Source organism: Ovis canadensis, chromosome 17, assembly GCF_042477335.2.
Source record: "Ovis canadensis isolate MfBH-ARS-UI-01 breed Bighorn chromosome 17, ARS-UI_OviCan_v2, whole genome shotgun sequence".
Taxonomy (NCBI): Eukaryota; Metazoa; Chordata; class Mammalia; order Artiodactyla; family Bovidae; genus Ovis; species Ovis canadensis.
The window spans coordinates 63911172-63924986 of NC_091261.1; the positions used below are offsets into that span (position 1 = coordinate 63911172).

At 44.7% G+C, this 13815-nt stretch overlaps 1 protein-coding gene and 1 pseudogene across 1 annotated transcript in view; one reads left to right on the top strand and one right to left on the bottom strand.

The window, feature by feature from the left end:
- TMEM120B (transmembrane protein 120B) overlaps window positions 1-13815 on the bottom strand; it is a 43168-nt gene that overhangs the window by 21196 nt on the left and 8157 nt on the right. Inside the window, exon 2 of the mRNA XM_069557808.1 lies at window positions 1447-1565. Within this exon, the coding sequence (XP_069413909.1) occupies window positions 1447-1565 (119 nt within the window). The remainder of the gene's footprint in view (window positions 1-1446; window positions 1566-13815) is intronic.
- On the top strand, window positions 9203-13012 carry LOC138422630 (large ribosomal subunit protein eL6 pseudogene; annotated as a pseudogene).

Genomic DNA, 13815 nt, shown 5'->3' on the forward strand with positions numbered 1-13815 from the left:
TTCCAACCCAATGGTTCTCAACTGGGGAAACTTGGGATGGGAGTTCTCCCAAACCATGAAGGCACTGTCTGGGAACATTCTGGGTTCTCAAGACAGGAGCAGAGAGTTCTACTTGCACCTTGTGGGTAGAGGCCAGGGATGCTGCTCAACATCCTACAATGCGCAGGACAGCCCCCAGGAACAAAGAAGAATCAACAGTGCCAGGAATGAAAAACCCTAGACAGATGAAAGACTGGGGTCCTACCATCAGTGAGATATGTTTTTCCAAGAGTGGTGATGTCATTATGTGGAACCATCCACACTCTTCACATGACTAATTGGCCTCCATATCCAAAATGGTCAGTCAAGGTTAGGTGTATAATCAGTAACCATCTCCCAAATTTTCCTTTGGGAAGGGAAGAATCACCCAGGAATCATAAACTGGAATGGAGGCCCAACTAAGCGGCCAGGGACAAGGCACTCAGAGCCTGTTTTCCTGTCTCCCTAGGGGGTCACAGCATCACTGGACTCCTTCACTTGCAGGGAATGACAGCACTTTCCAAACCATAAAGACATGGGACTAGGAAGTGAACAGGTGATCCTGGCCTTAGGAAATGAACTAGGTCATAAGCTCAAGTGTATCCCCACCAGGCATGCCGGACCTCTCACCCCCTACACCAGAGACCTGGTGGGGTGAACTCCCTTTGCCTGAGAGAAGGATACTTGCTATTTGCCTGCCTGACAGGACTTCTCATAACAACTTTCCTGTGGGAACTATGACTCATCTTCTTCCCCCTCCCAAGTAGTTCAAGTAGAGCCGTCTCATCCCCCAGGTCCATAAACTGAGCACAGGACCAAGTCTCATATAAGTGTTACCACTCAGTCGTGTCCGACTCTTTGCAACCCCATGGGCTTGCCTGCCAGGCTCAGATGTCCATGAAATTCTCCAGGCAAGAATACTGGAATGGGTTGCCATTTCCTCTTCCAGGAGATTTTCCAAACCCAGGTTTCCTGAACTGCAGGAAGATTCTTTACCTCTGAGTCACCAGGGAAGACCCCAAGTCTTATATAAACCGCATCTCAATGACTGGGTCACAGATGGTCACATGACCAGTTCCAGCCAATGAGACTCACACCCAGCACTTGTTTGTGCTGAAAGACGAGTTGTCAATTCTGCTCGGGTGGCCAAGCCAGTAGGAAGAAAGGCTAAGAAGATAACAGCCTGGCACTGCTGGTGGCTATCTCAGTGACCATCTCAGCCAGAAAGTGAAGCCAGTCTAGAGGAAGGCAGAATTGAGAGGAAAAAAACCAAATTCCTAAAAACACCCTTTGACCCCCTGGATCCAGTGATGCTTGACGCCACTTCTGTTTTTTTCCATTAAAATTTCCATTCTCGGCTCAAGCCAGTTTTGAGTTGAGATTCTGTCCCTAAAAGCCAGGGGAGCCTCTGAGCTGCAGCCCGCCTACCTCTGGAGTGTGAGTTTCAGGTCCTTCAGTCGCGTCTTCTGCTTGTTGATGGAGCTGCTACACGAAGTCTGGAGTGCATTCAGTTCCTCCAGCTTCTGCTTGTAGATCCTGTGAGTTTCCTGAGGGATAGAAGAGCCCAGACAGGGTGTTCAGGAGAACATAAAGGGGTTATTTTTCAGTCTGCTTGTGTCAGAGTATATTATTGTTCAGTCGCTAAGTCGTCTCCGACTTGACTTTTTTCGACCCCATGAACTGTAGCACGCCAGGCTTCCCTGTCCTTCATGACCTCCCAGGGTTTGCTCAGATTCATTCAGTGATGCTACCATCTCATCCTCTGCTGCCCCCTTCTCCTTTTGCCTTCAGTGTTTCCCAGGATCCAGGTCTTTTCCAGTGAGTCAGCTCTTTGTGACTACAGAATCCAGTTTGACAGTTAAGATGATACAAGTACACCTATGAAAGATCTAACTTATAAAGCTGGGGCTGGATTTGGGGAAGGCAGCACTAGTGTAATAAGGAACTGCTGTCTTTTCCTGTACAGGTTCTGTCTTTTCTGATGGGAACAGAAACCAAATACGCCTCTGAGGGGCCAGCCACCTCTTGCCAATTCTTGGTCCAGGTGGTTTGAGTAGAGCTAACAGTGCCCATACCAGGCGTGGTCATGTGACTCAGGCCTGGCTAATCAGTATTCTTCAATCCCCCCAGCAACTGATTGGTTCATAGGTGGATACATGGCTCAAACTGAGCCAATGAGAGTCAGCTCTGGGACTTCACCTACAAGTATTGATTTAGAGATGCCCTCTTTCTCCTGGGTTTGTTAATCTGGTAGAAGGCACACCTGGGGCTGTTGAGTGTGGACAGCCTGCCTAAGAATGAAGCTGGGAACTTCCCTGGGAGTCCATTGGCTAAGACTTCACGCTCCCAATGCAGGGGGCCAGGGTTTGATCCCTAGTCAGGAAACTAGATCCCACATGCTGCAACTGCCACAACTAAATATCCCCATGTCACAATGAAGATTGAAGATCCCATGTGCCACAACTAAGACCTGATGCAGCCAAATAAATAATTTTTTAAAAAGAAGAATGAAGCCAAACAGGAAAACAGAATTAGGACACAGTAAGAGACAGCATTTTTATAGCGTCATTTCAGTGCTTGAATCTAACCAAGTCTGAATGCAACACTGATACTCTTAGTTATATGAATTAATAAATTTCTTTCTGGTTAGTCCAGTTTGAGTTGGATTTCTGATCTTGGCAATGAAGACAGTTCTTGGTAAGACAATTAAGAAAAAGACATACCTCCTCCCTTTAAGTCAACCCTCCTTATCCCAGGCACAGCCACTCCAATACACTCAATATCTTACTCCTGGAAATAACCATTCAGGACCACAAGGCCAGAGGAAATACAAGACAGTGCTCCCCACGGCAGGGAGAATGGAACAGAGGATCTTCTCGACATTACTGCCACAGCACACCTCCCCCTGGGTACTGCCCTATGCAGGGAAACAACCAGTCTCCTCCAGAGTCCTGATAATCTAAGACAAATACCAATGATCTGGAGAGAACAATATGAGGGTATGGGGACCATAAAGTTAGAAACAATAATCCAATGGCCATATTTAAGGTGGCTGTCTGCTAGGGTGGCAGAGAACTGTATTAGCAGAGAGGAAAAAGGGATGGGCAGTGAGGCCCATAGCCTAAACCCTCATGTCCACCAAGCAGGTTCCTAGATATGAAAGTTAAGCCCGAAAATATGAAAAAAATGAAGGCAGTGAAGTGAATAGATAACACTTAGGGGCAACATGGAAGAATGCTCTGAGCATATCTCCTTTGGCCCTCAGTTGAGAGGGCTCGGTCCCCTGGATTTATACAGTTTCCTCATTCTCTCCTTCCTGAGCCCCCAGAGAGGAAAACCGTGTCTCATTTTTTTAAATTTAGCTTTTAATTTTTAAATAATCTCACATTTCTGAAAGAATTCTAAGAGTGCAAAGAACTCCCCTACACCTTTCGCCCAGATTCACCAACTATTAGCATTATGATATATTTGCTTTCTTCCCACGTGTGTGTTTGTGTGTGTGTGTGTTCTTTATCTGTATCAGGCATTAGTAAACCCACTGGCCAAATCTGGCCACCTGATTTTGTACAGGCAGTAAGCTAGAAATGATTTTTGTCTTGTTGCAAAAGATCAAAAGAAGAATATTTTGTGACATGTAAAATGTATACGAAATTGAAGCTCTGGAACCCATGAATAAACATCCATTTCACTGGAGCACAGCCACGCCCGTTCATTTACATATCGTCTGCAGCACCACAACGGAGCAAGAGTAGCTGTGACAGAGACCACATGGCCTGCAAAGCCCAGAATCCTCACTACTTTACCTTTTTGTCAAGAGTCTGACCATTTCTGTTCTAAATCATTTAGGAGTTACTTGTAGACAATAGGCTTCTTTACTCCTAAATACTTCAATGCGTATTTCCTAAGGACATGACATTCTCTTATACATCTAACTATCAAATACAGAAAACGTTATTTTGATACAATACACTACTGTGGCCTCAAATACCATCCAAATTCAAGTTAGGATGTGAAGGCTTTCTTTCTGTAATTATTATTATTATTTATCTATGGCTGTGTGGGGCCTTGTGGCTGCATGCAGGCTTTTTCTAGTTGCTACAAGCAGGAGCTCCTCTCTAGTTGCAGTGTTTGTTTCCCACTGCGGTGGCTTCTCTTGTGGTGGAGCCTGGGTTCTAAAGCACGGGCTCAATAGTTATGGCATGCGGGCTTAGATGCTCCTCGGCATGTGGGATCTTCCCCTGCACTGGCAGGCGGATTCTTAACCACTGGCCCACCAGGGAAGTCCTGCGAACTATCTCTGGCTGGATGGCAATTTCTCCCCAGACCTGGGCCCAATTCCGTCTTATGCCTTGTACTGTTGTTCATATCTCTTTGGGCTCCTTTCGCCTAGACTAGCTCCTCAACTTCTGTCTTGGGAATATCAGCGTTTCTAAAGTGTCCAGTTGTTTAGGAGAATGTCCCTCTGCCTTGGTTTGTCCGATATTTCCTCATGATTGAATTCTGAATACGCATCTGAGACAGACATGCCACTCAAGTGACACTGGGTCCTCAGTGTCTCCCATGAGAAGGGACGTGGAGTCTATGATGCTGACTCTGACTGCTTGGGAGAGATGGTAGCCATCTGTTTTCTCCACTGTACAGTGACCAGCTTCCTACCTGTAATGAATGAATAATCTGTACAGAAAGAGGCTTCAGCGCCAAAACGGTCCTCAATGGTCAACCAGTGTCTGCAGGTAAGAAAGGCAACTCTCTAGAACCAGACGTGGAGGATGGGTGCAGAGAGATCCCCAACTACACAGCCTTTGAGAAAGTGAAGCCCTTGGATTTGGAGTCCCCAGCAACGGAAGGTAAAACACCACACCACCTCCTGGCACTCTTGGGTGTCGGGCCCCCGTACAGTGAGATAAGACCCAGATTGCAACATCAACAGACAGATGCTCACCAGGCCCTCTTCAGTTTGAATTAATATTTAATTTCACAAGTAAACATAAGGACATTATCCTCGTTAAAAATTAAAACACTACAGCTACAGCTAGAGTTGACTTTGAATAGACCCCTATCCTGTCTTCTCCCCCTTCTCCAGAAGTAACCACTGTTATGTTTCCTCTAGACTGCATTCTCTGTATCTATGTATTTCCATGTTCCACATAGACCTATTTCTATATATATATATATACATTTAACATATATATGAAAAATGCTCATTGTTGCAAAAACTATTTGTCCCTAATACTTATTCTCCTTTGTTTCCTTTTTTTAAATAATGAGTTTGAGTATTTATTACATCTCAGTTTTTTGTTTTTTAGCCCCACACCATGTGGCACATGAGGCACGTAGGATCTTAGTTCCCCATTCAGGGATCAAACCTGTATCCCCTACATTGGGAGCAGAGAGTCAACCACTGGACCCCAAGACATAGCCAGAACATGGCTGTCCAGCTACAGACATTTCCCAGCCTCCTTTGCAGCTAAGTGTAGGAATATAACCAAGTGTTAGCCAATAGGTTGCAAGCAGAAGGGATGTAAGTTGTGAACTACATTTTTTTTTTAACCACTACACCTGCTCTTTCTAGCTATTCAGTTTTCACATGTCAAGGCAACATTTTCTGCCAAGAGTAACTGAACCACATCTTTCTAAGTAACGTCTTGCCCTCTACTCTTTTTCTCCCTGGCCGGCATATGGCAACAATGGATCCAGTTACCTTGAAACCGGAAATGGAAGCTACATGGTACAAATGACAAAGCCCACAACGTCCTCCTCAGGCACACCAACCTGGATCTTGTTTTAAAAGATGACCACCAGTCCTTTAGCACTCCTCACATAGACAAGTGGTATCTCTTTTCAGTCTCCTTAAATACAAGTAGGCTTGTGGCTGGTCTGACCAATAAAACATGTCAGAAGTACCCCCCCAAAACAAACAGCCCAATTGAAAAATGGACAGAAGACCTGAATAGACATTTTTCTAAAGAAGCCATACAGATGGCCAACAGGCACATGAAAAGATGCTCAACATCACTAATCATCAAGGAAATGCAAATTAAAACCACAGGGAGATATCACCTTACACCTGTCAGAATGGCTATCATTGAAAAGACCTCAAATAACAAATGCTGGCAAGGATATGGAGGAAAGGGAACCTTTGCACACTGTTGGTGGGAACGTAAATTGGTGCAGCCACTGTGGAAACAGTATGGAGGTTCCTCAAAAAAACTAAAAATAGACCTCCCATCTGATCCAGCACTTCCACTCCTGGGTCTGTATCGAAGGAAATGAAAACACTAATTCAAAAAGAGACATGCACCTCAATGTTCACAGCAGCATTATTTATAACAGCCAAGATACAGAAGCAACCTAAATGTCCACAGCAGACGAATGGATAAAGAAGATGTGGTACACACACACACACACACACACACACACACGAATACTATGCACCCATAAAAAAGAATGACATTTTTGCCATGGATGGACTTGGAGGGCATTATGTTTAATAATATGTCAGACAGAGAAAGAGAAATGCTATATGATACCACTTATATGTGGAATACAAAAAAATACAACAAACTAGTGAATATAACAAAAAAGAAACAGACTCACAGAGAACAAACTAGTAGTTACCAGTGGGAAGAGAAAAGGGGAGAGGGGCAATACAGGGGCAGGGGGATTGAGATACAAACTACTATGTATAAAATAAACAAGCTATAGGATACACTGTACGGCACAGGGAATACAGCCAACATTTCATCATAAGTAAAGTATACCCTTTAAAAATTGTGAATCACTATTATACACCTAAAACATATGTCAACTTTATCTCAATTTTTTAAAGACGGCAGAACTGACACTATACCATTTCTAAGAAAAACTCACAGAGGGCCATTGGGTTTGCACCTTCTTTGCTGGAACACTAGCTTCTGGAACAAAAAGTTCCATGACTCTGAGGCCACCATGCTGCATGGAAACCCTAACCACATAGAGAAGCCACATGACAGCAGTCTGATCTGAAGAACAGCCACAACTAAAATAAATCTTCTTGTCATTCAGTTCAGGCAGATATGAGGGTCAAGAAACCTCCAGATAATTCCAGCTCCAACCATTTGCATCTTCCCAGGTAAGGCCTCTGACCTCGTGGAACACAGTCAAGCCATCCCCACCACGCCCTGCCTAAATTCCTGACTCCCAGAATCCATGAGCAAAATGCAATTACTGTTGCTTTATGCCAATGGATAACTGGAACACTCGGCACCCATCTGAACCACTGTATGAGAAGGGAAGAAGCTATCTCATTGAAACCATTTTATTAGGGGATCTCTTTGCTACAGCAGTATAGCTTATACCCTAAAGCACATACTTTTAATTTTTTAAATATATTAACTGTATCAGAATACAGATACAATTTCACAACTTTCTTTTCTCACTCAATAATATGTCTTATAGACCTACCCACATAAGAATACATAGATAGGGATTTCTCTGGTGGTCCAGTGGCTAAGACTCCACACCCTCAACACAGAGGGCCCAGGTTTGATCCAGGGTCAGGGAACTAGATCCCACATGCCACAACGATGATCAAAGATCCCGTGTGCCACAACTAAGACTGGCAGAGCCAAATTAGTTAATTAAAAAGAAGAAAAAAAGAAGACTATATAGATGTGCTTCATTTTTAGTCCTGTTCAGTCCTCCATACTATGAACATACAACAGTTTATTTAGCCATTTTCCTGTCACTGGATACTTACGTTGTCTCCAGTCTCTGACAATAACCAACAATGCAACAATGATTAATATCCTTGCACTGTCTCCTTTGGCACACACACAAGTGTCTCTGGGGAAGAGAAGCAGAATTTCTGGGTCATAGGCTACACACTTGTTTTTACTTTTAACCTATCTTGGCAAACTGCCCACAGAGTGGCTGTGCCAATTTATGCTCCCACCCACAGCATATGACAGCTGCCCACACTTCACCAACACTCAACTCTATCCCCACTGACTTTCTTAAAGGCGCTTCCTCATGCCTCCATGGGCTTCCCAGGTGGTGTAATGGTAAAAGAACCCATCTGCCAATGCAGGTAGACGTAAGAGATGCAGCTTCGATCCCTGGGTCGGGAAGATCCCCTGAAGAAGGAAATGGCAACCCATTCCAGTATTCTTGCCTGGAGAATCCCATGGACAAAGGAGCCTGGCAGGCTACAGTCCATAGGGCTGCACAGAGTCAGACACGGCTGAAGCTACTTGGCACACACGCGTGCGGTGCTTCACACTTCACCTAATGCTGAAGCTCCAATACTTTGGCCACCTGATGTGAAGAGACGTCTCTTTGGAAAAGTCCCTGATGCTGGGAAAGACTGAAGGCAGGAGGAGAAGGGGGCAACAGAAGATAAGATGATCGGATGGCATCACCGACTTAATGAATATGAGTTTGAGCAAACTCTGGGAGATAGTGAAGGACAGGGAAGTCTGGCGTGCTGCAGTCCATGGGGTTGCAAAGAATCAGACACGACTTGGCAACTAAACAACAATAATGCTCCACTGGTGGTATTTTCTGCTCACTCTTAAAACATCAGACTGAAGTCCATGGCCCTTCTCATAATTGTGTCCCCAGGCACATACAGTCATTCCTGACTCCTAACAGTTCTCTGTCTTTCTCTCTGCCATTGGCTAGGGCCACTTCCTAAGGGAGATCTGAAACTGGAGACCACACCTCCTGTCCACCCTGTCCTCGGCTCCAGGCTCAGGATTTGTCAGCCTCAAGGACAATGTGAAGTGGAAACAAGGCCCTTAGTGTGACACGCTCTCTGTTCCCAGGGCATTCCTCACCCACGCCCAGCCTCTGCTGATTCCACCTTGTGCCAGTCACACAAGCAGCAGGAAAGATCATCAGCTCATTTCTTGGATTCTGTCCTTTTTCCAGACAGTTGTCTCTCAGTCTTTTTTCAACTGTGGTAAAAATACATATAAAACTTACCATGTTAATCATTAAAATTTTTCCAATTGCAATAAAATACACATGAAACTTACCACCTTAACCATTTTATGTGCACAACACACTGACATCAAATATGTTCACATTATTTGCCATCCATCTCCAGAACGTTTTCATCAGCTCAACTGAAACTCTGAACCCGTTACCCAAGAACTCAGTCTCCTGTTCCCCTCAGCCCCTGACAACCTCCACTCTATTTTCTTATTTATTTATTTTTGGCTATGCTGGATCTTCACTGTCTTGAACAGGTGACCAGGGGCTGCTCTCTGTCGCAGTGCTCAGGCTTCTCATTGCAATAGCCTCTCATTACGGAGCACAGGTTCTAGGCAAGCGGGCTTCAGCAGTTGCAGCTCGTGGGCTCAGTAGTTACAACTCCAGGGCTTAGCTGCTCTGAGGCATGTGGGATCTTCCCAGAACAGAGATCAAACCCGTGTCTCCTGCCCTGGCAAGCGGGTGCGTACCCATTGTGCCACCTGGGAAGTCCTCCACCACTCTTTCTACTTCTATGAATTTGACTCCTCTAAGTACCGCATATAAGTTGACTCATACAGTATTTATATTTTTGTGCCTGACATTTAAACACAGCATAACGTCTTCAAGGTCCATCCACACTGCAGAACGTATCAGAAGTTCCTTCCTCCTTAAGGCTGAACAGTACCCCACAGTATGTATATACCACATTTTATCCTCCCATCTGCCAATGCACACCTGAGCTGCTTCCATCTTTTGGATACTGTGAATAACGTTACTATGAACATGGATGTATATATATTTGTTTGAGTCCCTGCTTTTAATTCTTTGGGGTGTGTGTGTGTGTGTGTGTGTACTCACAAGCACAATTTCTGGATCATATGGTAATTAATCACACAGCTTAATTTTTTTTTAAAGAACTGCCATATCATTTTCCAGAGAGGCGGAACCATTTCACGACAGCTGTCTCTTGATGGGACTGTCTTTGTGATGTTTCTGGGAGGGGGCAGGAGTGGGGAGGAACACAATTCCTGTCTTCCCTCAGAGACCCTGCCCTTCACTCCTGAGGATGTCTCCAGAAGACCCTCAACTGGACCTGTGCTTTGAGATGCTTTTTCCAGGAGTGAGCCACACAGAGGCAAGCCAATCCTGCCTTTCAACGAACCAGCCCCTATGGTCTTGAACACAACTAGTCGCCAGATGGAAGCCTTCTGTTGTTTTTGCCAGCTCGGCAGCTACTCCCTTTCTGGTTAATTCCCTGTAATTTCTTTGGAGATCCTCCCTCCCTGACACTGAGTCCATGAGATCTGGCTAGGGACAGAGTGGACCTTGCCCCAGGTTCCAGGGAAAAATGACCCAGGCCTGGCCAATCAGAACATCACCCTCCTGACCCAGCTGGTTGACTCAGTGACAAGCATTCAAAACCAGTCACACTCAGTTGTGGGACTTTTTATCAGAACTGTTGAAAAAAACAGAGATAAAAAGAAACTTTTTTGCCACTTGTTTTGAAGGTAGCAGGGTATGAGCCCAGAGCTAATGGAGCTGCTGTTAGCTGCCTGGGAATGAACCCATCTGAGAGGAAAACAGGATGGAGGGGTAAACCGAGCCCTGATGGTTTCATTTAAGCTCCTGGATCAGCTTATATCTGCAGGTGGTATACCTTTGAAGTCCTAATTAACATAAGTGAACAAATGCCATTTTATTCTGTTTGGCTTTGCCAATTTGGGTTGAGTATCTCCATTTAAGAGGCCAGTGCCAGACTTCTGTGGTGGTCCAGTGACTAAGACTTTGCACTCCCAATGCAGGGGGTCCAGGTTCGGTCCCCAGGCAGGGAACTAGACCCCATTTGCTGCAATTAAGAGTTCATATGCCACAACTAAAGACCCAGCATGAAAGGAAGACAATATCCCACATGCCGCAACAAAGACCCAGTACAGTCAAATTAATTAGCTAATTTAAAAACGAGGCAGGGGTCAGAATCTAGATTGATATGCCAGAGAACAGAGCCTCCCTTCTGGGAAAAGTTAACCATACCAGGTAAGAAGAGAAGCCATAAATCTTGGACCCATTACCAGGCTCTTGCCCTGGGCACTGTCATCGTAAAGGTGCCAGAAACTTGGAGCCTGATGAATAAATCCTTCATCAAGCCAGTAACTAAACAGGCACTTTAAAATGCAGATCTTTGAACAACCATCAGTTCAGTTCAGTTCAGTTCAGTCGCTCAGTCGTGTCCGACTCTGCGACCCCATGAATCGCAGCACGCCAAGCCTCCCTGTCCATCACCATCTCCCGGAGTTCACTCAGACTCATGTCCATCGAGTCCGTGATGCCATCCAGCCATCTCATCCTGGGTTGTCCCCTTCTCCTCCTGCCCCCAATCCCTCCCAGCATCAGAGTCTTTTCCAATGAGTCAACTCTTCGCATGAGGTTTCCAAAGTACTGGAGCTTCAGCTTTAGCATTATTCCTTCCAAAGAAATCCTAGGGTTGATCTCCTTCAGAATGGACTGGTTGGATCTCCTTGCAGTCCAAGGGACCCTCAAGAGTCTTCTCCAACACCACAGTTCAAATGCATCAATTCTTTGGCGCTCAGCCTTCTTCACAGTCCAACTCTCACATCCATACATGACCACAGGAAAAACCATAGCCTTGACTAGACGGACCTTAGTCGGCAAAGTAATGTCTCTGCTTTTGAATACACTATCTAGGTTGGTCATAACTTTTCTTCCAAGGAGTAAGCGTCTTTTAATTTCATGGCTGCAATCACCATCTGCAGTGATTTTGGAGCCTCAAAAAATAAAGTCTGACACTGTTTCTACTGTTTCCCCATCTATTTCCCATGAAGTGATGGGACCAGATGCCATGATCTTTGTTTTCTGAATGTTGAGCTTTAAGCCAACGTTTTCACTCTCCTCTTTCACTTTCATCAAGAAGCTTTTTAGCTCCTCTTCACTTTCTGCCCAAGGGTGGTGTCATCTGCATATCTGAGGTTATTAATATTTCTCCCAGCAATCTTGATTCCAGCTTGCGTTTGTTTTTCTGCCAAAGCAAGAACCTAAACCATTATTTTTTAACAACGTTATTGGGGTATAACTTACATGTCATAAAATTCTCACTTTAAGTGTACAATTAGCTCTTTCCCATCTTGCAAGATGGCGGGTGAAAAGGCTGAGAAGCCAGATACTAAGGAGAAAAAACCTGAAGCCAAGAAGGCTGATGCTGGCAAGAAGGCTAAAAAGGTGGAAAAGGTGAAGAAGGTTAAGAAGGGGAAGCCCCACTGCAGCCGAAATCCTGTCCTGGTCAGAGGAATTGGCAGATATTCCCGATCAGCCATGTACTCCAGAAAGGCCTTGTACAAGAGAAAATATTCAGCACCTAAATCCAAGGTCGAAAAGAAAAAGAAGGTTCGTGCCCTTGCTACTGTCACAAAACCAGTTGGTGGCGACAAGAACGGTGGTACCCGAGTGGTCAAACTTCGCAAAATGCCTAGGTATTACCCTACGGAAGATGTGCCTCGGAAACTGTTGAGTCATGGCAAAAAACCCTTCGGTAAGCATGTGAGGAAGCTGCGTGCCAGCATCACTCCTGGGACCATTCTGATCATCCTCACTGGGCGCCACAGAGGCAAGAGGGTCGTTTTCCTGAAGCAGCTGGGCAGTGGCTTGCTACTTGTGACTGGGCCTCTATCCCTCAATCGAGTTCCTCTGCATAGAACACACCAGAAATTTGTCATTGCCACCTCCACCAAAATCGATATCAGTGGTGTGAAAATTCCAGAATATCTCACTGACACTTACTTCAAGAAGAAGAAGCTGCGTAAACCCAGACACCAGGAGGGTGAGATCTTCGACACAGAGAGAGAGAAATACGAGATCACAGAGCAGCGCAAGGTTGACCAGAAAGCTGTGGACTCGCAAATTCTGTGAAGAATCAAAGCTGTCCCTCAGCTCCAGGGCTACCTCCGCTCTGTGTTTGCTCTCACAAATGGAATTTATCCTCACAAAGTAGTATTCTGAACTTCTTGCAAAGAACCTAATTAAATAACTTGTCATTTCAAAAAAAAAAAAAGTGTACAATTAAGTGATTTTTATACATTTATCAAGTTGTGCAACTATTACCACGTCCAGTTTCAGAACTTTCCGTCACCCAATAAGATCTCTAATGTTTATCCAAACTCACTCCCCACTCTTCCTTCCTCCCAGCTCCTGGCAACCACGAACCCACCTTCTGACTCTATAGCTTTGTCTTTTCTGGGTATTTCATATCAATGGAATCATGTAATATGCAGTTTTGTGTCTGGTTCTTTCACACAGAATAGTGTTTTTGAGGTGTATTTCTGTTGTGGCATGTATCCACTTTTTTATTGCACCTCAGCATTTATACCATATTTTTTTATTCATCTACCAGTTGTCGGACATTTAAGGTATTTCCAGTCTTTGGCTATTACGAATAAGGCTGCCATGCACATTCGTGCACAAGTCTTGGTAGTAGATATATATTTCAACTTCTCTTGGTTAGATACCTAGGAATGAAACTGCTGGGTCATATGGTACATGTATGTTTGCCAACTTTCAAAGAAAATGCCAAAATAACAAACCACTATTTTTATTTCTAAACTTGGCAGCAGTGGGACTTTCCTGGTGGTCTAGTGGCTAAGACTCTGCACTCCCAATGCAAGGGGCCCACGGTTCAATCCCTGCTCAGGGAATTAGATACCGCATGCTACAACGGAAAGACCCTGCATGCTGCAAGGAAGACAGCTCAGCCAAATAAATGAATAAAAAGAAATACAATTTAAAGTAAATAAAATAAAATAAACTTGGCAGCAGTGGACTGAAGCAAAGGAG